This window comes from Propithecus coquereli, unplaced genomic scaffold, assembly GCF_000956105.1.
Source record: "Propithecus coquereli isolate 6110/MARCELLA unplaced genomic scaffold, Pcoq_1.0 Scaffold181, whole genome shotgun sequence".
Taxonomy (NCBI): domain Eukaryota; kingdom Metazoa; phylum Chordata; class Mammalia; order Primates; family Indriidae; genus Propithecus; species Propithecus coquereli.
The window spans coordinates 2,468,811-2,494,021 of record NW_012142857.1 but is presented as its reverse complement, the minus strand read 5'-3'; the positions used below and the strand labels follow the sequence as shown (position 1 = coordinate 2,494,021).

General features: G+C 46.9%; 1 protein-coding gene across 2 annotated transcripts in view; it reads right to left on the bottom strand.

The window, feature by feature from the left end:
* Window positions 1–2,121: 2,121 nt before the first annotated feature.
* Window positions 2,122–25,211, bottom strand: part of RNF165 (ring finger protein 165) — a 107,793-nt gene continuing 84,703 nt past the window's right edge. The window contains exons 2-8 of one of the 2 annotated variants that reach the window (XM_012642650.1): window positions 21,073–21,388; window positions 19,281–19,391; window positions 13,225–13,354; window positions 11,255–11,359; window positions 10,880–10,975; window positions 6,781–6,887; window positions 2,122–6,321 (exon numbers count right to left, since the gene is read on the bottom strand). In XM_012642650.1, the coding sequence (XP_012498104.1) occupies window positions 6,204–6,321; window positions 6,781–6,887; window positions 10,880–10,975; window positions 11,255–11,359; window positions 13,225–13,354; window positions 19,281–19,391; window positions 21,073–21,388 (983 nt within the window). In that variant the 3' untranslated portion in view covers window positions 2,122–6,203. The remainder of the gene's footprint in view (window positions 6,322–6,780; window positions 6,888–10,879; window positions 10,976–11,254; window positions 11,360–13,224; window positions 13,355–19,280; window positions 19,392–21,072; window positions 21,389–25,211) is intronic. The other variant, XM_012642651.1, reaches the window with a different exon arrangement.

Genomic DNA, 25,211 nt, shown 5'->3' with positions numbered 1-25,211 from the left:
GTTATAAATAAAGTACAAAAAATCCACCAAAAGTGAATCTAAGCATTTACACAATTCCTAATGTCTCCGCCTTTTCATTGATGCACTATTGCTTTAATATTCATAATAAATATTCTTCTAGCTTTCTGCTATAAAATAGTCTATGTAGCAAAATGTTGCACAGCACAACAGAACAGAACAGCAGGAGGATTACAAAAAAGGACAATCAACACTGAGGATAATCCTTTCACTTACCAGGGGCAACCAAATTACCCCCTCGAGGGCCCTGTGCGGCTGGTTCCAGAGCTGGAAAATGAGCCTCATCCAAGGCCAGGGGTGGGGCTGGGAGAAGGGACAGTTGGGGTGGGTGTTGAGGGGGCTCAAGCGGGGAGCACAGGCCAGCCAGGGGAAAGGGCCCCCTCACACTCTGACCCAGCAGAGCAGCATAAGGCGTGCCCGTCCAGGAGCCCTGCCGAGGGGGAAGTGTCTGCCAGGCCTGGCAGTGCAGTGGCCATGCTCCCACCAGGGTGGCGGGGGACTCCACAGGAAAGCAAGGCTCCAGGGTGGAGGCAGAAGAGGCAGCCAGGCAGACAGCAGGCAGGAAGCCCAGAGACGGGCACCCTCACCTGGCCAGAGCAGAGTTGGGGCTTCGGGCCCACACATGGCCCGGTGGCTCACACGAGCCTAGCGGGACTGGGTGGTGAATCCCCATCTCTACTTCCTCCCCCCACATCAGCACCATCCCCATGGGGCCTCACCCCACCAGCAAAGGCAGTGATGTTAAGGGACAAGAGGGAGGATGAGCTGGGAAGGAAGGGGAGAAGGAGGGGTGGGAGGAAGGCAGACATGCCAGGGTTCCAGCCCGCTCACACGGTCCTCTTGGGGGTGAGAACCTTCTCTCTCCTTTTGGCTCAAAGGCACAGGGCTCACCACTATGCCAGCCTTTGACACCACTGCCCCAAGTCCTCCCCATCTACAGGGGCAGCGAGACTGGAGGCCCACCCCCGCCCTCCATAGCAGCCCCTCCTGCCCAAAGCCCCCAGGGAGCAAAGGCAGAGGGTGAAGGAGGAGATGCTGGGGAGAAGAGACCATAATCCCAAAATCTATGTCCCGATCTGTTGTCAATGGGTGACATCTCAACAACAAGGGCTCTGGAGACCACAGGATGGGGGTGGCAATCCCAAACACCATAGTTTGGGGCTTCTCTTCTGCATACCCCATCCCCATATCTAACAAGCCATGGATTTCAGCTCACTCTCCAAATAACTGTCCAAACCTCATGAAAGGGCACATCCCATATCCAGGGATGTCACCTGACTTATCTCCCTGTCACCCACAGGATGCTACAAATAAAAGGACAAAGTCTCTTCCGGATGTCTCCTCAGAGCAAATCCACTAGATAAATTCTCAGTCCACTGTCTCTGGTCTTCTCTTTTTCTTTCCTCTCCTTTCCTCCTCCTTTCCATCCTTTCTCCTTCCCTTTCTTTTCTCCTGAGGGGGTGAGATAGCTCAGCGCAACGATTCCCCACCAATCTGTGCCATATTCTACCCGAACCAGAGGGACCCTGAAGATCCATCAGTTCTCTTCCCTCACCCCAGCCCAGAAAACCGAGACCCAGAGAGGCCACGGGACTTGCTCAAGGTCACGGAAAATCTGTCGCAGAGTTGGTCTGAAAACCTAAGCTCCTGGCTCCCTGGTCCGGGCTCCCGCTAGTAAGTCAGGCTTTTTGGCTTTCAGGTGCTCCTGCTGGTATTGTCCGAAGGGCTCCAGTTCTGGAACCACCGAGAGTTGGAGCCAGGTGGAGACAGTGACCCCAGTTCCCCATGACCTTCCTCAGAGGACAGTGGCCGAGTGGGCTGAGGTTGTGGGAGGGGCAAGGGAAGAAGGAAAAGCAGGTTAGTGATGGTGGGGAGAGCTGGGTGGGGGGAGTGCCAAGGACAGCAAGTGAAAGGATTACCCCAGTCTGCTGACGAGTGCAAATTATATTTATATATGTGCTAAATACAGTCACTATATTGGAGTTTTTCACTAGATCACAGCATACAGAATCAAAGGTTTGCATTTCGTATGGAATGTATCCAAAGAGGCCAGCACCACAGTAGGACACCTTGCAATCACACACCCTGATAGTTTGGACGAAATAAAGTTTGCGGAATTTTATTTAAATTTTTTTTTTTGTATTCATAGTTGTTTGTCATCGTACCAATGCATGCAAAGCATTCCACTCCCAGAAACAACGCCAAAATGAGGTAATAGGAGTAATAAAAAAAATTAGTATCCTTTCTAAATAAATAAATTATAATTAAAAATGCAAAACAACTATAAAAATAATTAAATAAGAACCCACAATATCTACAAGTTAGTCATAAATTATGATTGTTAAATATAAGGCATTTAAACTCACAAAACCCTGTAAACTAGCAACGTGCCATGTTTTTTGTTTTTTGTGTTTTTTTTTTTCATTTTTGTTTTTCTATCAGCTGAAATCGCTCTAGCATTTGCTCTACGCGCGCAGGAGATGAAACACGAGGGGACCCGACAGACGTTGCTACAGCCCCACGCGGGGAGTGTTTGTCCCGCCGGCAGGCGGGGGGCTTAGGGGATTTTTTTCAGGAAAAAAAAAAAAGTCTGGTGCTTTTTCTTCACCATTGAAAAAACTGTGCTTGTTCATTAGGCGTAAAGAGTTAAGAATACTTGCACGGAGGCTGGGAACATTTGCAGAAGAGGAGCTTGAGTCCTGCCACAGGTGGTGGCCAAGGGCGACAGGGGGCTGGAGGGTGTCCTGGCCAGGTAGAGGAGCCGAGGCCCCCCGACCGCCCTCGAGCTGAGCCCAGCCGGGCTTGTGGCATTGGGTTGATTGATTGGCGTCCTTGATGGACCCGCAAGGCAGGGCTGCCACTGCGGCTAGGACGCCCAACGTGAACCCTGGGGTCGCTTTCGCCCCAGAAGGCACTCATGCGTCTCAGTCAGGAAAAGGTCTGAGTCCCTGGAGTTGAGCAGGAGGAGGGCTTCAGGTGTGTCCCCTCCTGGAAGTGGTGGATGTGAGATGCTGAGGCCTGATCCTGCCATCCTGCCTCTTCTCCGCTCTTCCCAGGCGCCCTCACTGGGAGGGACCTCAAGCAAGCAAAAGTGCAGACTCGCTCCTCTCCTCCCACCCAAACAGCTGCCTGGCTGGGGAAGGGGGAGCAAGGAGGGTTCTGAGTGCCAGTCGCCTCCTGTCCCCACCTGCAGGGGACAAGGAGATGGGAAGGGGAGGGGGGCTGCAGGACCTGCTCCCACATTAAGCAGCTTACCTCTCCCCTCTGGGTGATCCCCGCCCTGTCCCTAATGTCAGCCTGGGGCAGAGAATCGGGAGGGAGGAGGGGACCAGGTCCCACCCCCTCACTCAGCACATGTGCCCTCAGCCTCCGAAACAGACGTGCGCGCCCACAGAACGTCCTTCTCGACAGCTTGGTGGGCACACGGCTCTAAAGACTGGAAAGAAGGTGTGTTGATGTTAGGGAGGATCGCAAAGCATGAGTGTTGGGCAGAGATTCAGCAAGCATCCAATCCAACCTCCTTGTGCTACTGCTGAGGAAACTGAGGCCCAGAGAGACAAAGGGGGATTCCTGGCATTGCTCACTTAGGGAAGAGCCAAGGCTTGAACCCGGGACACCAGTTCTAGTTCCATCCTGGCCTTCCCACTGTCTCCCTTATGCCTGCCACCTTTCAGGCCAGCCGAAAAGAAAGAACCAAAGACTGAGACTGAGAGAGGAATGACCTTCCTGGACCACCCTGGCAACCTCCAAGCCAAAGCCATCTTCTGATGAATTCCTGGTTTGGGCCCAGCCATGAGAGAGGATGCGGCAGAATTCCCAACTTCTTATGGCTATTAGTAACTCGCTTTCCCCCAAATCCTGACTCAGATGCGCCCTCTCCACTGGTGGGATCTCCAGCTCTTAGCCCTGGAGACATTGTTCACAAACTGCAACCACTGAACTGGACCACGTGGTGCTCATTGCTGCTAATCCCGAATCTTAGATTGTTGGCCATTTTGCACTATTGGATGTGTCTTGTCTCCTCAACTAGACTAAGGTCCTCAAGGCAGGGATGTTGCCTTCCTTGCTATCGTCTTCCCCAGCACCTGCACCAGTAGGCACTCAATAAAGATTTTATAGAACACCAGGATATTGATGCCGGGAGAGGCTTTAGTCTAACTTTCTCGAGCAACCCCCTGCCAGCAGCCACTTCCCCCACCCTCTCTGCCTGTGGGACAGAGCAGCCATTGCCCCACAAGCCGGTTGTGTTAGAAGGCTCTACCTCAAGCCCAAATCTGCCTCCCTGTCATTTTTACCCATTGATCCTGGTTTTACCCTTGGTAGCAGCAATTCGGACTCAAATTTCCTTCATCGTATGGAATTCTTACAATATGCAGTAAGTATCCTGTTGCCCTTGGTCTCATGGATATGAGGGCATTGAGACAGGGTTAGGGGTTGAGAGGAGGGGGAGGCTTTGAGAATAGTGCAAGTGGGGGAAGAGGAGGGGTGTGAGGGGCAAAGGAAGACTGCAGAATTCCAGCTGACCTGGTGTTTTCCACGCATGGATAAAGAAAGTTGAGTTTGGGTTGGGATTTCGTGGATTTTCCTATCTCCATTCTTCTGAGCTGCCATCTCTCTGCTCCCTTTGGGGTTCAGAAAAATTGTGGGGTGGTGCAGAAAGACACACTGTATGGTGTCACTTAGAACTTCCTGGTCTATGTCTCCCAGCACCTTCATCCCTAAACTCCAAGAGGTTCCCAGGAGAGAGCATAGAACATGTTGGACAGAGAGTGTTAATCCTCACGACATCTAGGTGAGGTAGAGGGGCTGGAAAGGTGGGTGCTCTGTTGTTTCTCCCCACTTGAAGGAGAAGGAAACTGAGGCACAGAGAAAGAAAGGGACTTGCCCAAGGTTATCAAAGAGTCAGAGAAGGAGCCAGAAGCTAGGGACATAGGGCCTCCCAAAACCAGAGAGTCAGGGCTATCTCTGAGGGACTGGATCAGACTGGAGACATCCCCCAGGAAGTTCAAGGTCTTCCTCAAGGCCCATGTGCCTGACCTCAGCCCTCAGCGCTGGCCAAGACCAAGTGTCCACCACCCACGCTATCTTGTCTGCATCCTCTGGTTGATTTTTTGCATAGGGAGGCAGTGGCGAAATTGCCTCTTTGTGGTAGGCAAGGGCACAGCCTAAAGAAAGGAGTGGCGGTAAGCATGGGTCTCCCGGCTCCCAGGAACACAGGGGCAGCTGGAGCTGAAGGCTGAGCCCGCCCTGGTGCAGTGTGGAACCAGGGTGTGGGGACAACAGGGGCCAAGCCCTGGGACCGGGGAGCCCTTCCTAGACAAGCACCCCCTTCACTGCTGGAGCTCTGCCTTCCTCGCCTCGGCCGAACCCCAGAGGCCCAGGTGAGACCCCATCAGCTCCTGTTCCTCCCTTTCCCAGATGCCCCTTCCACACTCCGTGCACTGTAAACATGAGAAAAACAAAAGCCAAGGAAAACACAAAACCAAAAACAAAACGAGAACCCCCCTTCCCGCCTCCCAAACTGCGTGAAAAAAAATCATCCTTCTTCACCGTAAACAGGATTTGGCTTTTTTTCCCCACCTTTGATTCCTTTTTCCTTTTCTCTCGTAAAGACGGGAAGATTGGGGCTGTCGTAGGTTGGTTCAGTCAGGCACCAAAATAAGAAACTCAATGAGAAATATTTGGTGCGGATTCGGTAATAGCGACATGTCCACCACAAGATGACTAGAGCACCACACACAACATTTTTCTTAAGCTAACATGCTCCGGCTGCCGTCCACAGAAATAGCTAGAGACCCCTACATGGTTCCTACATGGTCGAGAGGTATATATACAATCCTTCAAAGGACAGGATTGAGGGGCCGGTCTACCAGCTAGTGCCTTCGGGATCCCACCTAGGTTCTCAGCAGCCTGGGCCCCCCCTTCCCGCCCCTGCTCTGGGCACGGCCAGCTCCCTCCCTCCTGCACGGCCAGGCGGATGGGGACAGTCACCATTCTGGATGGGCGGGCCCTCCCCACCCTCTCCTTTCCCTCAGACACTGATACCACCGACTCCTCCTTCCACAAATGTGCTTGCAGGCTTTCCTCTACGTCAAATGGCTCAGAAGGCAAAGTTTGGCTGCAAGGGCTATGGCCGTGGGGGGACCTGGTGAAGGAAATGGGGCGTCCACTGGCTAATCCCTCCCTCAGCTGTCAGCTCCCAGTTGTGTCTCAATGTCCACTCGGCAGATGGGGCATTTCTTGCTCATGGCGAGCCACTGGTCCACGCACAGTTGGTGAAAGAGATGCATACAGGGTAGGCGTCTGGAACAGAAGGGTGAGAGTCAGGGACCAGCAGGAGAGAGAGGCCCAGGGCTGTGCCAGGAGCTGAGGGGTACAGAGGGGAACAGGAGACACACCCCGGACTGCTGGGGGACTGCCCTGCCATGGAGGGAGGCTGTGGCTGAGACGGGAAGCCATGACAGGAAGAGAGCCTCAAGGCCCTCCTCCTCCTCCACAAAGCCCTTGCAGATCAGCCTGAAACAAAGCCATGACTTTGTCTTAGACCCATCCAGGCCAAACATCGCACTGTTCTCTTGCACTTTGCATCCACACATCTATAACCGGGGCATCACACATCTAGAACATTCCACACCCCACCTTCCCAGTGCACCAAAGAAGCACACCACAGCACACCTGGCACACTCCATGCACAAGCACCCACCCCCCCAACACATAGCATAGGGAAAGAAGGGACAGGGACTCAAAGAGGTGGTCTCCTACCTCACATCTTCTCCGTCTTCGAGCATAGACAGACAAATTGTGCATTTCTCATCTGTGTCTGACTCTTCCCCCTCGTCCTTCTTGCCCTTGCCGTCCTGGGGTCTTCGCTGGGAGAAACAGAGAGAGGAGCGCCCGTTACCTGGGGCCAACTCACCTGGTGGCCGTTGGCTTTCATCCCCAGCCTCCTCCCTCCCTGCAGCTTCCTCTTCCCCAGGAGTCAGTCCCTTTTTATGTTCTTAAGTAATACCCAGACCTCCTTCCTACCCCTTCCCCTTGCTGCAGGAGACAGAGAGTTAAGGAAAAGGCTTAAATAAAGAGGCTTAAAATAAGAAGCGGACTTTATTTTTACTGTCCCAGCCGCTTTCTAGGGACACAGAGTTTGGAAAGGAACTGGGTTTCTAATGAGTCAATCCTTTGCAAAGCTATGAGATCTACACGGCTCCCCTTTTCTGATCTACTCCTTATACCCTTTACAACCCAGATCCCTGCCTTCAGGCATCTCCCTCCACGGTCAGGCCTAGCAGACTTCATTCATTCATTCATTCATTCCCTCAGCTAACATCCATTCATTTATTCACTCATTACTAGAGGAAGACAAAATTCCTCAACCTGGCATTAACTCCTGTAAATTTTACCACATCGTTATGAACTGTTTTACATTGCTGGATTTCTCTTCCTGTCCAGAAAGTTCATTTGAGAAAGGCACTATCTTCAAGCAATCATGCATGCACTGTGCTTGTACTTGTTGACCTTCATTGTCCTGTTGTTAATTCTATGCTAATTATTTGAACTAGTTAACCACTATGTAGAATGTCTCAAGTTCCTAGATGGCGTAGAACATGGCTTAGCCTTCTTTAAGTACCGCCCCTACACTTGGCCAAGTACAAGGCATATCAGTACTAAATATATATTTGGGAAAGAAGGAATCTAATTAGTGAACAACATCACCCACTTTCATGTTCCCATCTCCATGCTGGGTGGTGAAATGGTGTGACAATAACCATAGGAAGAAAATGACCCATTCTGTCCCTCTCCAGGGATAAGCAGACTTCAAGGTCATTTTGCAAAGAGAAAAATCGGAAGAGTCACAAGATGAAGACCACCCAGAGAATGACCTTGGGGCCAGGCATGCACGCCAGGTCTCCCTACTCTGGTCCCTGATCCTAAACTCCGAAGCTCCTTAGTCTGATTTAGTCTTGGGAATGCTGTAACCTCACTGGAACATACAAGAAAATCGATTCCTTCTGCTCCCAGTCTTGCTGCACTTTGTACATCCCACTGCAAACCATGCTAGGCCTCTGCAATAAGTTTCCCCTTATCTTGAATCCAGAAAATCAGAATTGTCACAGATTTGGGGTATGAATAGAGTCATGATGATCTGTCTGCGGAAGAGTCCAGCTGTGCTTGCTGGAGGAGTGGCCTCCTAGGTGGCCCTGCTAGAAAACAGGTGTCTAATACAAGACACCATTAAGACTTCAAGTACTTGTCTATTTTCTATTGTTTTTCCCCGTCGTTATTCTTGATTTTCTTGTTATGGTTAATAATTTCAGCTTAATATTACTTTGTTTTACTATGTCTAATCTATATTTCTTTAAACTATTCTCCCTTTTCAATTCTTATCCTTTTCCTGTTCGGTATTTTTAATCTTTTAGATCTTCTGGTTTTTGTTTTCTTTTCACTATCAACATAACTTTTATTTCAACTCTTTTTTCAGATCTATGTCAATATTTATTTTATCCCTTTTGTTCTTACCTTCTATTTCATTAACATTCCCTTTTAGCTTTGATATTATTGATTTTAATTTTATGTGTTACTTTCATACTTTTCCTAGTTCTTATTCTTTTCATATTTTTCTATTTTGACTCTATATTTTCTATTCTCATTATATCATTATTTTAAATTATGCTGTTCTGTTTTATATTATTTTACTCTCAGGTTAAATTTTTTAAGGTTTCTTTTCACATTTTATTTGGATCCTAACTTTTCTCATTTCTCATACTTATTCTCACTCTTTTTAACAGTATTTTTATTGTCTTAATTCTCCCTTTATTCTCTTAACTTTTTACCTGAGGCCTTTACCTCATCGATTCAGTCCATTTTCTCCTTTCATTCTTAGTGTTGGTTCTTTTCACAATTTCCTTGTGTTCTGTTGAAATGGTGGCAGGTGAGGTATGTGTCCTTGGAAAGACTGAACACCCCCTGGCCTGGGACACAGATGCTGCTCCTGGGCTCCTGAACACACCACTCATTCTCTCCCATGCTCTTCTCCAATAGCCTAAAGCTCTCTCTCCAGAGAATGATCATCTTCCCCATGCAGATGGCACTCTTAATTACTGAACTATTGCCATTTCCACTCTGAGTACACTATCCAGTATCTGACACATAGTAAGTACTCAACAATTGTTGAAATCATTTATGAATAAAATCCCATGCATCGTGAGGAGCTGCAAATTCATGGCCTTTGACATTGACACCACCAGCACGTGGGCAAGCCTAGGGAAGAGTGTGCCTGACATCAAGGGAACAGCAGCTCACCACGCCTGAGCACTCAGTAGATACCGGGCACTGCGCTAAACTGTTCAAACACATCACCCCCTTGAATCTCCATAGCACCCCATATGGTAGCTACTAACATGATCATTCTCATTTCAAATTAAAAACAGAAGAGGAGGGGAGAGCCTGGAAAAGCCAAGTGAGTTGTCCAAAGTCACACAGCTATAAGGGGTACAACTAAAATTCAGAAGTGGCTCTGTCTACCTCTAGCACAAATGGTCTCAACCATGTACCCTCAAGTGAAGCTTGGCTTGACCATGGGGAGTAGGGTCCTGCTCTAAGCTTCTTAACATTTGTCAAGCTTTTAATTTCTCACAGAAGGAGATGGCAATTTTTCAAAATTAGTTTTTTATTTGTTTTTATAATAGACTTTATTTTGTAAAGCAGTTCTCATTTACATAAAAATTAAGCAAAAAGTCCAATGTGTTCCCATATATCCTATTTCCCCAACACACACAGTCTCCCTTATTATTAACATTTTTCATTAGTGTGGTACACTTGTTGCAATCAGTAAGTCAATACTGACAGACTATTATTGACTAAGGTCCATTAGTTTACATTAGGGCTCACTCTTTATGTTGTACCGTTCTATCAGTTTTGACAAACGCATAATATCATGTGTCCACCATTAGAGGATCATACTAAATACTTTCACTGCCCTAAAAATCCCCTGTGCTCCACCTATTCATCCTCCCTCTCTTCCTGCTGTTAATCACTGACCTTTTTACTGTCTCTATAGTTTTATCTTTTCCAGAATGTCATCTAGTTGGAAGCATACAGTATGTGGCCTTTTTGGGCTGGCATCTTTCACTTAGTAATGTGCATTTAAAGTTCCTCTGAATCTTTTCATGGCTTAATAGCTTATTTCTTTTTATTACAGAATAATATTCCATTGTATGGATGTACCATAGTTTGTTTATCCACTCACCTATTGAAGAACATCTTGGTTGCTTCCAAAATTTTTTATTTATTTTAATTTAGAAATGTGTTTAAAATTCAGGCTCCTAGCCTCTAATCTTAACCTGAACCCTAACCCTGCAGATTGTACCTCTACTGGCTTAGGATAGAGCCTATGACTCTGTGGCTTTAAAAGCTCCCCAGGTGACCTTGCTGCTCAGTCAGATTTGAAAACCCGTGCTCAGAAGCCTTAGTTGCCCATTTGTCCACATGTGGATTGGACAGAGAATTATTTTCTAAAGTAAATGTTAGCCTTCTGTGCAGGTGCCCCCTTTGCCCACCTCAATTGAAGACAAACATTTATATGCCTGACACCTACATGTGTATATATACATAATATACCCATTGATAAGTCCACATGCACACATGCATACCCAGCCCTCTTCCTTTATGGATGAGAGGCCTCCCATTTCCCCCCATGGCACAAGTTAGAAGACCCTGGGAAGGTATCGTAGCTTGAGAGCATCTAACCAAAGCAAAGACTTCTGGATTTTGGACTGTGCCCCTCTGTGGACAACCAGACCAGGGTCAATTAGACAACCTCTCCCCCATTCCCTGACTTTGCAGGCTGGCCTACTGGCAGACCCACCTTCTTGTACTTGTGGGGGAAGGTGAACCTCTCAATGGTGTTCTGTACAGCTCCTCTAGTCACATTTCCCAACCTGTCCTCCAGCTGCAGAAGCTCCTGCAAAGAGAAAAATGTGGACATGTGTACTCAGCATGTGCAAACACACACATACACACATGGTAAGGATGAGGGGCACACATACCTGTCAGGAAGAGCTTGTCTGATGCTTAAAGACTATAATATCTCTACTTGCTCTCCCTTTTGCTCTCTCTTACTCTCAACCCTGAGGCTTCCCGCCACCCATGCCCTACCCATCAGCAAGGGGAAGGAGAAGGGATGTCACCAACAATAATGGTGTCTCCGCCAACCCAGTTGGTGCCAGACAGAGCATCATACCTCGTAGCTCTCCCGCACAGCGGAGGTGTGTCTGCTGGGATTCAGTCCCTGGAGAGCAAGGAAGTGAAGCTGAGGGTAAGGGTAGTTTCGGATTTCATGGACGACCTGTTGGGGAAAAAACGCTTTGGATAGAGCAAGGACTCAAGGCTTCTCCATGAGCCCAGTGTGCAACTCCTCCTCCCACAACCACCAGGCAGCACAAGCTTGAGATGCTGTGGGCAGAGTGCTACCTTTCCTGCTCTTATATCTCTCTCTCTTCATCAAGAACCAACCTTGTGCCTGAACCAGCCCCAGAAAGAAGAACAAAGTCAACAAAGTGACAACCAACCTTCATGGCAGGCACTGTTTTAAGCACTTCACATGATAGACTAATTTAATTGTCTCGTGTGATCTAAAATGTAGCCACTATTACTATCCCCATTTTACTGATGAGGTAAGTAAGGCACAATAGATTCAGTAATTGGCTCAAGTTGTGCAACCAAGTGACAGAACCAGGATTTCAAACCCAGGCATTTGGGTGGCAGAGTTCATTCCCTTCACCCCTATCCTGTACTGCCGTTGAGCACAGCATGATAGCTAAGGGATTGGGCCAGAGCCAGGACCAGGGGTGGGGCACAGAATTTAAGACTCAGTAATCAAGATAAATAATATTTTGATGTAATATTTTTAAAAATCAAGATGAATGCACAAAGCAAGTCCATGCTGAGCAAAATATCAGTATTTTAAATAAAGACAGACTAAGTCTGTAGTCGCCCCACTCTGTACCCTGCCTCACTCCTCCCTAACCCCGGCCATGTGGGGCCAGGTTTCTGTCACAGCTCCTCCACTTACTGTGTGTGCCAGGGCCACTTACCTAACCTCTCTATGCCTCAATTTGCCAATCTTTAATACCCTTTTATGGAGGGTTACTGAGAGGATTAAGTGGGATAATTTATGTAAAGGGCTTAGAACAGTGACTGGTATGTAGCAAATGCTCAATAAATGTTTGCTTCTTTTATTCTTAAGAGATGGTGCTTCATACACAAACCAATGACTCTCAGAGCTGACAAGGACTGCAGAGATTACTCATCCAAGCCCCTTGTTATACAAATAAGGAGGCTGAGGAGCTAAGTGGTTAAATGACAGAGACAGGGTTGAAAGGTTGGGATTATGCTTTAGGGCAGCAACATGAAGCTGTATGGAAATAAGATTTTCCATCAGTCTTTTGCTGCTTTAATGGAATGTTTTCATTTTAACTCCATGTAGCTTGCAATGGCAGGAACTTGAAAGCTCCCAAATGTTCAGCATTCTACAGTCACAAGAAGGCCTGCCCCCTGCAGAAGGCAGAACTGGTTCTGCAAGCCGGACCCAAGGGCTCCCTCTGGGATCTGTTTGGGCCCTGACACCAGCCCTGTGAGATGGGCAAGGCAGGCATCTTCACTCCCATTTCACAGATAAGTAAAACCAAAGCCCAGGGAGGTAGTGACCATGAGAAATTAACTAAAAAGTCATTTGAGGTACAGGATCTACCACGCCTGATCTTAACCATGAGCCTTTTCCCCCACAGACCACAGCCTGCCATGCTACCCCTCTCCGCTCCTCCAGTGTCCACTCCCACTGCAGTACTAGCTTCTAGTCCAGCAGGTTCCCTTTCATTCCCGCTCAAGCCAGAGTGGGAACAGGAGCTGGGAGGGTAAGGGAGCAGTTGATCTGCCTGGAACCCAGAACAGACACAGGGAAGTCAGGACACAGAGGATCTGAGGCAAGGGGAGCCAGGGAACAGGGGGGCCAGGGCACAGGGGACTGGGGCACAGTGTAGCTGGGACACAGGGAAGTTGGGACACAGGGCAGCCAAGGCACAGGGGAGCTGGGGAACGAGAGAGCCGAGGCACAGGGGAGCCAGGGTGCAAGGGTGCTGGAGGCCTCAGCCCATCACTGGAATTCAATAGGCAGCAAGGGAGTCAATTTCCTGGCCGAGCCCTTTCACTCACCATCTGCGTGGAGGAGGAGTTTCTGGGAAAGTGGTGCATTCGAGGAGTCGCTAGGTAATGCTGATAGTGCTGAGGGATGGGCCGCACCTGGAACTGAGCAGGACTCAAGCCAGCATCCACACTGAGATCCCTGCAGGGAAACAAGCTCAGTGAACCACAGGGTGGTGTGATTTAGCCATCAGGTTGCAGAAGGGACCTCAGACATCAAGCCCGCATAGTAGAATGAGAGTCACACTCTGCTAGAGCAGCGAGGGACTTTACATCCCCTAGCCCTTTACATCCCCTAGCCCTTGCCCTCTTTTTAAAGGGAAGGAAGCTGAGATCCAGAGAAGGAAAGGGCTCTGCAAAGTCTGAAGGAACTAGAGCAGTCCAGGCCCTGTGAAACTTCTTGAAATTAGGGGAACAAAGCTCCCTCCCAAGACAAAGTCCATCCCTAAGAGAAATGCTGAAGGACAAATCTAAATAGAGCAGGTTGGGAACACAGAGCAAGGGAAAGACAAGGCCCAGATAAAAGTGGAGGAGGGAGCAGAAGCCATATTTTTACCACTTTAAGGAAACAAGAAAAAAAGTGTCCTCTACAGCTAGATCTATGAGTCAGAAAGCTTAACCTGGCCCAACTCCTCTCACTCCTAAAAATATAGGGAAAATCATTTCACTTAAAAATTAATTCATTGATTAAGTACACTGAAGAGGAACCAATGGCTAATTTGGAAAATGGCTAATTTCAGGTCTAGCAAGAAAATGTGTAAGATGAGATTGAAACATCTTGTCATATCTGAAAGAAAGAGATCTATCAAAAAACTACTAGGGGCTGGACGTGGTGGCTCATGCCTGTAATCCCAGCATTTTGGAAGGTTGAGCAGGATCACTTGAGGCCAGGAGTTTGAGACCAGCCTGGGCAACATAGCGAGACTCCATCTCTATAAAACAAACAAACAAACAAATAAAAAACACTACTAGGTGTTAGGCCTGGTTAGGGTGGAAATCTGGAAAGTATGTATAGGATAGAATGCTAGATAAGTGAACAAATAAATGTGGCTACATTCCAACAAAATTTTATTTACAATAACAGAGAGCAAGGTCAGATTTTATCCAAAGGCCATAGTTTTCCAAACTATGATGGCAAAAATGATAACAATGTATTGTGGTGATTATAACATATGTAGAGGTAAAAACTACAAAAGGAATAGCAAAGGATGGGAAGGTGTAATGGAAGTATACTGTTGTAAGAGTTTTACATTACACGCAAAGTGATATAATTCTATTTTAGGGTAGAGCGTGATAAGCTAAATCGGCATCTTATAAACCTAGGGCATTCCACAATAAAATACAATAAGATAAAATAAAATAAAATGGTATAACAAGTCAATATTTAATCCTAAAAATTACTCAACTGATCCAAAAGAAGGCATGAAAGAGACAAAAATTTTTTAAAAAAGAACCAAAACAACAACAAAATAGATGAAAGAAGTCAAAAACAAAGAGCAAGATGCTACATTTAATTTCAACCATATGGGTAATTACATTAAATGTAAATGGTCTAACACTCTAATTAACAGGCAGAGATTGTCAGTTGCAAAACAATAGCCAACTATATGCTATCTATTAAAAAAACATTTTAAATATAAAGACGTAGATACTAGGTTAAAAGTAAAAAGGGAAAGAGACATACCATGCAAGCACTAATAGGAAGAAAGCTAGAATGGCTGCTCATATCAGACAAGTAGACTTTGAACCAAGGGATATTACCAAGGATAAAGAAGGAAATTTCATGATGATCAAGGGGTCAATTCATCAAGAAATGGCAATTCTTATAATATCCTACTACACATAAATCAAAATACGTGAAGCAAAAACTGACAAATCTGAAAGAAGAAAGACAAATTCACAATTACATAATAGTTGTAGACTTCAACCCTCTTCCCTGTAATTCATAGAACCAAGAAGACAAAAAATTCAGTAAGAATATAGAAGACCTGAACATCATCAACCAACTTCATCTAACTGATATTTATAGAACACTCCATTAAACAAGACCAGAATATACATTTTTAAAAATACACACAGAACATTTACTAAGGTGGAATATATGTTGGATCATAAAATAAGTCTTGATAAATCTAAAAGGATTAGAATTATACAGAGTATGTTTTCTGATCACATTGGTATTAAATTAGAAATCAATAACAAAAATTCTGGAAAATCCCAAGTTTTCAAAAATTAAACAATTTACTTCTAAATTGCCCAGGATCAAAAAGAAATTGTAACAGAACTTAGAAAATTTGCAGTCCTTAAAGAAAAATCCATTGCTTTATATGCTTATATTAGAAAAGAAAGCTCAAAGTCATGATCTAAATTTCCTCCTTAAAAAGCTAAAACTCAAAATAAGTAGAAGGAAGGAAATAAAAAAAGCGAGATCAGAAATCGATAAAATTAAAAACAAACAATGGAATTAAAGGCTGTTTTCTAAAGAACAATATAATTGGTTAAAACTCTAGCTAGATTGATCAAGAAAAAAAGAGAGGAAATACAAGTTACTAATATCAGGAATGAAAGAGAAAACATTACTAAGATTCTACAGATGTTAAAAAGATAATAAGGAAGTATTATCAACATTCTTATCCAGATAAATCCGATGAAATGGGAAAATCCCTTTAAAGACATAAATTACCAAAACTGCTGGACTTGGCAGCATATGCCTATAACCCCAGTTACCTGGGAGGCTTAAGTGGGAGGATCACTTGGGCCCAGGAGTTCGAGACCAGCCTGAACAACGTCATAAGACCTCATCTCAAAAATTTTAAATTAAAAATAAATTGCCAAAACTAACTCATCAGGATATAGAAAATCTCAACAGTAGTCTGTCTATTCTTCAAGAAACCTTCAGGCCCAGATGGCTTTACTAGTAAATTCTGTGAAACATTAAAAAAAATAATAATACCAATCCCACACAAGCTCTTCTAGAAAATAGATGAGGAAACATTTCCCAAACCATTTAATGAAGCAAGCATTGCACTGATAAAAAAAATCAGACAAAGACATTTCAAGGAGAAAAACCTATAGATCGTGACCAAAGATGCAAAAGTTCCTTGACAAAATTTTAGCATTTTGAGTCCAGCAATATATAGATTAAATGAGACTTACGTGACCTATTGACCAACCACAATGTATAAACTTTACCTGAATCATGATCGGTACAAACTATAACAATCTCAGAAATTTGAATACTGACTGTATATTTGATTATATTTTTAAATTATTGTTAATATTTTTAGGTATAATAGTGGTATTATAGTAAGGATTTTAAGAAAAAGAGTCATTATCTCTTGAGATATACAGCGAAATACTTACAGATGAAACAATGTGATGTCTGGATTTGTTTCCAAATACGGTAGTCCCCCCTTATCCCTGGGGCACATGTTCCAAGACCCCCAGTGAATGTCTGAAACTGCATTCAGGCATGTGCCACCATGCCCAGCTCTTTTGGAGATTTCTTGTGGTCATTTACCTCAATGTGTAATTTTTGTTCGTTGTATGTGAACATCAGACTGAACTTTATTTTCTACCATCAGTGTTCTTGAACATGGTGTGGCCTGGTTGCTCTGCAGACCCCTAAGTTCTTCTCAGAATCTCACCCCAAAAGTGCCAGCACCATCTCGTGGGTGACTCCAGACTCAGGAAGCTTTGGAGGCTTTGCTGAGGCAAGGCTGCCTGAAGAGGAAGGGACAGTCGGAGGCTCTCATCCTCCACCCGCCCTCTGCCCATGGGTCCCAGGTACCGAGAGGCTTTGGCCTGGGCAGGGCCAAGGCTGTGGCAAAGCAGGGTGCACTTCACACTGGGGGTCAGAGTTAGAGCTGAAAAGTCACGACCCAGTCTGAGAATGGGCATTATGAGGACAGAGGTACTGGGCTGTGACTCAAGGTCAGGGTCAGGTTATTGGGCATAGGCCAGAAAGCGGGGGATAGGGGATTTATCCCCCAAGGCCCGCTGCTCCCACACCCTCACAGGCCAGGATGCTCAGCCAAGAGAAGCTGCCTGAGTAGGGCTAAGATACCCCAAAGGAAGGGAGTGAGGCTACAGTGGCCTCAGGCCTGGGGCTGGATGAGGCCTGACTCCTGGGGTGACCTGGAGTGACCTGGCACAGAAGTCAATGGTTTCTGGTCGTTCTCTAGAGGAAGAGGCTCCTTGCAAAAGGGGAGAGTGGCCCTTCCTATAGTGCATTTGCTGTCATCCAATTACCTGGCTGCCCATCTCCTGGCAGAAGCAGCCTCTCTGGAACTGAGGGCTGGGGTGCAGTTAGCATGATCGCAATTGCAAAACATCCCTCATCACCACTAGCCTGGCCACTGATGGACAGAACTAATTACAAAGGAGGAGAAATGACTTCCTGCTTGGGAAGTGGGAACCCAACAGGCAGAAAGAGCCCAGGGGCAGACCATGGGGGACTCCAGGCAGGGGCCTCTCGGCATCTCCTGCTGGGGCAGTGACCAGCCTCCCAGGGCCTCCTGCTTTACGTTTCCTGGGGCGAGCAGGGCCCAGGAATGCAGAGTGGTTGCAACGAGGCAGAAAGGTGAGGAGGTTGGGCTGAGTACAGGAGGCTGAGGACAGGGCCAACACCTGCACTGCTCCCCATGACGTGTCCCCAGAACCACTCCCACCTGTACCACCTGCCCCGTCCCATTCGCCCGTGGGCCCCCGAGTGTGTGTCCAAATCACTGAGCCGTGTGTAAGGGCCCTGGGTGCTCCATGGGCTGAATTAAATTAAATTGAATTGACTTGTCTGCTGAGGGACGGAATTTAATCCAAACTGCAATTAAATCATCCTCATTTGAATCTGCTAATTAGAAAAAGGCTGGGCTGATGCTGGCTGTAGTGTAATCTATCTTTTAATGGATTGTTCAATTTAACAGAGAGTGTAGCTGAGGATGAGCAGAGGGCCAGAGACGATGGAACATGTTAAACCCACTGTTCCCTGCACCTGGAAGCACCCTTCGCATTCACTCAACCTGAACTGCCCTCTTGAATCATGGCTAGTGCCAACGGACAGGGTTCCCAAAGCAACCCTTGGCTAAGCTAAGTTGCAAGAACAGCATAAAGAATTCCTGGACACCCTTTACCCAGATTCCCCAAATGTCCCCATTCTACTATTTTACTGCGTTTCTATTTCCTTCTCTCTCTGTCTCTCTTCCCCCTAATACATACGTACATACACACATACATATATATTCATAGACACACACCTCTGTGGAGGTAGGTTTTTTTTCCCTGAACTATTTAAAAATAAGTTGCAGGCACGATACCCTTTTTCTCGAAATCCGCAGTGAGCTGCACATCTTTTTAAAGTATTTGAGGTTTCTGATTCAACCCTGGTTAAGATCAGCTCTCTCCTAAGCTAGAACCAAGGAGTTGGGTGGGCCCCGGATCCCAGACCGAGCAATCCTGCATCCCAGGACAACAAAGACCTCTGTCCTGAGTGCAGGAGATTGTGGGAAGACCTCGCAGGGGCCCACTGCCTACAAAGACACAAAATAACATCCTTAACCTCTCTCCCAGCTTCTCTCCCAAGACCTTACCCCCACCCTGGCTGGCTCTGTCTCCGTCTTTCAGGCATAATGTGAGGCTGTGCTTAATGACCACCCCGCCCTGCACTGCCTTGCTGGCATGCCCTGGCACTTCTCTGTGGATCCCTAGAGACCCACCTCCTCCAGGAAGCCTTCCCTGACCACCCCAGCTCCTCATAATTCTCCGTTCTGCTCTCTCCCTGGGGACCACTGATTCATAGCCTTCATTGAGCTTAGGGAATGTTTTGTGTCCCTGTCTCCCTCCTCCCCTGCAGGACCATGAACGCTGAGCCCCAGGCTAGGCACATGATAGGACCCAGTTACATTTGAGCTAATTCCTGGAATCAAGCCCGAGTGGGCTGCTGGCAGCAGAGCAAAGGATGGGTCTGAGAACTAGGCCTCCTGCACCATTCAAAGTGAAGGAAAATGGGAGCTCCATGGATCTGGCAGGACCTCCCTCCCTCCCGACTACCCCCAGGGTCCCCAAAGACTCACCAGTCAGTGCCCTCAGCCAAATACCTGGGCTGAGGTGTCTGCAGTTGGTGGCCGAAGTCGAAGCTGGGGTGGAGGCGGTGGGGGTGGACAGACACACGCTCCTGACTCCGCCTGCACCAGAGGGGAAGGAGGACCATGGTGTCAGGGACTGCCCAGGCCGCCCAGCTCCCAGGAACTCTGAGCAACCCCAGCCAGCTTGAGGGTGCCCCGCTCCTGCAACCCCGCTCAGAGCCCCCGTTCCCAAACTCCAAGGAAGCTGCTCAGATGAGCAGCAGTCAGTAACTCAGACATTCCTACTGTCTTCGGGCTGCCCACTCTTGTGAAGTCTCTCTCTAAGCATGTCTGCTGCAGGTTCCCTGGCCCCACCCAAACTCTCTGCCTCCTCAGCTCTCCTACTGCTCCCTCTCTGTCCTTGGTGGGCCATCTTCAGGACACAAAGACTCACCTCCTGCAGGCTCTCCCACCTCCATGCACCCCTCTATTCCCACCATGCTCTTCTCCTCTCTTGGATCCTCGCCACACTCTTCCCAGCTTTCATGTTCCAAGTCAAAGCCCACCTCTTCCAGGAAGGCCTCCCAGAATACCCCAGATCATGGTGACCTCTCTTTAGGCAGCCCAACTCTACAATCACTGATGCTTAGGGCCTTAGAAATCAGCTAGCCCAGTGGTTCTCAAGGAGTGCTCCAAGCATCCTTGGGAGTCTCAGAAACCCCTTCAGGTAGTTTGAGAGGTCAAAACTATTTTCCTAATGATACTATGATGTTATATACCTTTTCACTCTTATTCTGCCGCAGGTGAACAGTGGGGTTTTGCAGAAACTATGCGGCACGTGATTTTGCAAGATTGAATGCAGAAGCAGATACAAGAGCACAGCTGTCTTCTATTAAGCCATACATTAAAGATATTTACAGATAGGTTAAAAAAAATCTCTCTTCTCACTAAATTTATATATAGTAGTTATTTTTCATAAAAATGTATCATTGGTATTAACACAGAATGAGTTTGTTATGGTTATTTCTAAATGAATTACTATTTGTAAAAATTTTCAGCTTTCATTTCCAATATGGTAAATATCAGTGGTCACAACCCACACAAACAGAAGCTCTCTGTAGTCCTTTTTAATTGTTAAGAGTTCAAAAGGGGTCCCGAGATCAAAAAGTTTGAGAACCACTGATCTAGTCCAACTCTTTCTCCTAACAGTTGAGGCTGAGAGAGGTGTAGTGACTGGCCCAGGGTCCCACAGCTATTCCAGACCCATTTGATTGGTGTTGTCTAATTTTACTCTCCATTTGTTTCATGGGTATACAGCTGGACTTTCCAGCTCGAGTACTTAGACCACAGTGGGGTCCCTTTGAGGGCACCGCTGGAACTAGCTATTTCCTTTGGGTTCTTGGGTGTCAGAAACACACAGTCATAAAACTAGAGGGGATATAAGGAATTATTCCTCAGTCGAATTTCCTGCCACACCTCGCAGAAGACCGCTGTGAGCATCATGAACCACCAATCACTCTGCCTCTGACCCTGCACCTGGGGGTGAAGTGACAGGGACACACACTAGCTTCTGAGGGAGCCCCAGTCGGTTCAGGGCAGCGCTCACTGCCTGAAATGAATGCCTCTAACTGAGGCAAGAGCTACCCCCTGCAGAGACCCGCTTGGGGATTGCCAGACAGGCCTGGCGGCATGGAAGCCAGGTGTCCCAACCCGCGGCCCCGCCCCGAACCTGCCCTAGCCCTGGCTCCGCCCCCGCGACGGCCCCACCCTCTTCCCCACCCCCGTCCCAGGCAGCACCCACCTGGGGTGCGAGACGAGGCGGCGGTGCTGGGCTTCCAGGAGCTGCTGCTGCAGGAGGTATTGCTGGTGCAGGGCCTGAGGTAGGAAGGAGGGACCTGTGACGTCCTGGAACTGCAGGGTGGGCAGCGGGGTCAGCGACTGGTGCAGGGCGCCGCTGTGCTGGTGGGCCGGGGCCATGTGGGCGCTGAGGCCCGGCTGCGACTGCACGGGGTGGGCCAGCGGGAAGTCGGGGGCGAGCTGCTGCGGCTGCGGGGGACCCAGGTGGAAGTGTCGGCAGGAGGTAGCGTGAGGATGCTGAGACCTTTGAAAGGGGGCACCTGGGGAGACAAGGGCAGAGACATCGCCATGAGGACCAGCACGGGGCCACTCCCACGCTGGCCCCGTCCCCACCGCGGCAGCCTGGAGCTGGTGAAACTCAAGACCTTCATTAGAACACAACAGTTTCATCCCTTTTGTATACATGTGATCATATTTAATACCGCCAAGTAAAGGCTCTTTGTGTGTACGTGTTGGAGGGGGGAAAGAGTATTTTCTTTCATGAATACATAAGCATCCTTTTTATAATTAATACACTTCTTTAGAAGTTTTAAGGTCCCTAAAAGCAGTAAAGCAGTTTGGCAATCTTATTGATTCTACCTTTTTTTTTTTTTTTTCAGAGGGTATCTCTCCTTGTGTTCCGCAGGCTTCATTCAGCCCAGTGGCACAATCATAGCTCACTGTAACCTGGAACTCCTGGGCTCCAGTGATCCTCTTGGCTCAGCCTCCCGAGTAACTGGGACTACAAACACGCACCACCACATCTGGCTAGTTTTTTTTTTTTAAATTTTTTTAAGAGATTGGGGGTTTGCTAGGTTGCCCAGGCTGGTCTTGAACTCCTGGCTTCAAGAAATCCTTCCTACCTTGTCCTCCAAAAGCGCTGGGATTACAGGTGTGAGCCACCTCTCCCCACCCCCCCATGACTCTACCTTTTTAAATAGATACTACATAGAGAAAATTTACTTCAGCCTAGCCATGCCCTAAACTTCACTGAAGCCTTGGCTAGCTAGGACCCAACCTTTACGGAGCCCTACTTTTCCAAAGAAAAAACAGCAAAAAAACCCAAATCACACCAAACTTTTTACTTAAACGGTAACTAAATAATTTATTATTATAACATTATAATCTATTTAAAAGCAAACATGTCCAGGTACAAGCTGTGCTCAGGCTACATTTAATTTAGGCTCCAGTACTTTTCAAATAAAATTGAGCCTGATGACAAAAAAAAAAAAGCCTTACAAATTCTCCAAGAGCAAAAAGTCCAGCTCTAAGCACTGGAGGGAGTCCTTTAATGAGGCAAGGAAGTAGACCCAGCGTTTCAGAGACATTTGCAGAGAATTTCCTGCTAAGCATGGCAGACTCACCACATGTCTGCTCCTTCTCAAGCCCCACTGAAATGCAAGCAAAGGAATAAAGAGAAGATAAACAGACAAGGACAGAGAGAACAAGAGAGGTGACATCAGCAGGCAACAGATGTCAACAGATTTTTGGAAGATAGTAAGCAGATGGAGGAATTAGCAGAGACGAGAAATCGGAAACCAAGAGCTGACCAGAGGGGCCATCAACAGGAAGTGGACAGATCTTGCCACATGATGCTGGAAGGCACTGGCTACTCAGAAAGCAGGAGCGACGGCAGAGCTAGGAACAGAGAGACTGTTCCCAAGTCTTACAAGGAGCAGTTAGTTACACCCAGGGCTCCTCTCCCTTCCCAAGCAGGGCAGTGACCACCCCTCCCACAGAGGCTCTGATGCGGGGAGGGTGACATCAGGCAGAGGAAGGCAGGGATGCAGCACCATGGTAACACAGGGGATCACATGAACATCTATATATGGAAAATTGGAACCCCCATCCCCTTCTGCCACTTGGTTCCAAAAACACTGTCACCCAGGTGTGTGCCCCTTCCCCGCACCCTCCACAGCCCCAGGCTGAAACTGGGGGATGATTCTCTAAAGAAAACAATTTGTCCCGGGAAGAATTCTACAGGTACTTCTGGTTGAGAGCACCCCAATAAAATGGTTGGGTTCCCAACTGGCCCCTCTGTAATGAACCCATTAGTTGACAAGTCCATTCTCATACATGGGCACACAGAGCTTCTGGACGGCTTTAGTGACCTGCACTGCAACATGAACAGACAGCCCAAGGGTGTCCGGGTTCTCCATCACAAAACGAAAAGAGAACAAGAACATACCAAATATTTAAAAATAATTTCAGAGGAACACAGATAATGCAAGGACCAGAAAAAAATTAACTTCAAAACACTATAATTAATATTCTCAGAGAAATAAGACATTGGATCAGTAAAACAAAAGAAAGCTCTTTAAAAAAGGAGCAATGAGAAAACAAGAAAGAGAGCTCTTGGAAATTAAAAATGTACGAGGTGTAATCTGAACTACAACAGCAGGGTTGGAAGACAAAGATGGGGACATTTTCCAGGAAGCAGAACGAGAGGACAGAGAAATGGGAAATAGGAGAAAAAAGATGCAAACATTGAAGGATCTGGTCAAAAGATTCCACATTTCACTAGTAAGAGAGAAAGAGTGGAGGCAACAGTGGGGAGGAAATTAGGGGAAAAAATTTACAAAACCTATTTCCCAGAACAGAAGGTCTGCATTTCTAGACAGAAAAGGCCCCTGAGTGCCCAGCAAAATAGATGGGGGAAGGAACCCCACACCAAGGCATCTCCCTGTGAAACGTCCGAACGACAGGGCAAAGAGATGGTTCTGAGACCTTCTAGAGAGAAAGCAAACCAGTCCTGTGCAAAGGGTCAGAAATCAGAATCACTTGAGATTTTTCAAGAATGAGACTGGAAGTCCGAAAACAGTAGAGCAACTGCCTTCGAGGTACTGGGAGGGGAAAATGATTTTCGAGCTGGAATTCTCTGCCCGGCCAAAGCATTAATCAAGTATGAGAATAGAATAAAGCCATTTTCAAACATACAGGATCTCAGAAAAATAAATAAATAAATAACCTTCCTGACAATTCTTCTCAAGGAGGTATTGACACAAACCAAGAAAGAGGAACACGACATAGGAGCTGTGCCCAAGAAGTGGAAGTTTCCCGGGCACACGGCCGTGAAGGCTTCTGCAGCCAGTTCACAGGAGAACAGGCTTAGAGGGGGGCTTAGAGGAGATCTAGAGCGGTGCGGGGGGCGGAGGAGGGCTGGAAACGACAGGATTATCAATAAATTTGGCCACATGAAAATAGTATTTGAAGGAACTTTTACAATTTGATAGAGAATCGGGTAAGAATTTGTAAAGATGTCACAGAAAGCAAGGCAACCAAAAAAAAAAAAATGCAATTATTACCACTAGGAAAAGGAAAAGTTGTGCAAGAAAGTGTAATTATCTGTATTATGCATTACTTTGCCCAGCAGCAACAATGTATCAACAATAAAACAAACAATAAACTACGTTAGGACAGAAAAGGACATTTCTTTCTCAATATGGAGAACATAGACAATGTCACAAACTGAAATATCAACAAGTGGCAGTCTCATTGTTTATTTAGAAGTTTGCTTAGTAATTTATGTCTTTCAGGAAGGAAAGGACTGAAGAAGAGTTGAAATCCTTGAGGTTGAGGGTGTCTGGCTCTGGCGGGGAGGCAAGGGACAGACAAAAGCTGCTTTGCTAACTGTGTCTTAGAGTGGTCTGTTCAATTTGGTCAGCGATGTGCGTGTCCTTGATAGACTTTTCAAAAAAATCTTTTAAAAATAAATATTTGCAAAAAGAAATGAAAATCCAAAGAATGTCTGCCTGCATGTGAGCCAGAAAAGAATGATCTAGAACCTCAATTCCCACAAGCATTCCGGATAAGTCGGGCCTCTCTGCCTTATGAACTCTGGCTTTGATGAGTCCAGGGGCTGCGGCAGGAGCAGGCAGAGGGCTGACGCGACAGACAGACAGAACAAGGGCAGGAAGGGGGACAACGAGCCATAGAACAGCCAAGAGAAGATAGATGTGACTGCAAAGGAAGGGAATGGTCAATGGAGAGATATTGTTGAGACTCTGACCCAGCTCTGTCCAGTAGAATTATGATGTGGGCCACATAGGGACTTTTCAATTTTCTAGGAGTCACCTTTAAAAAAGTAAAAAGAAGGCCGGGCGC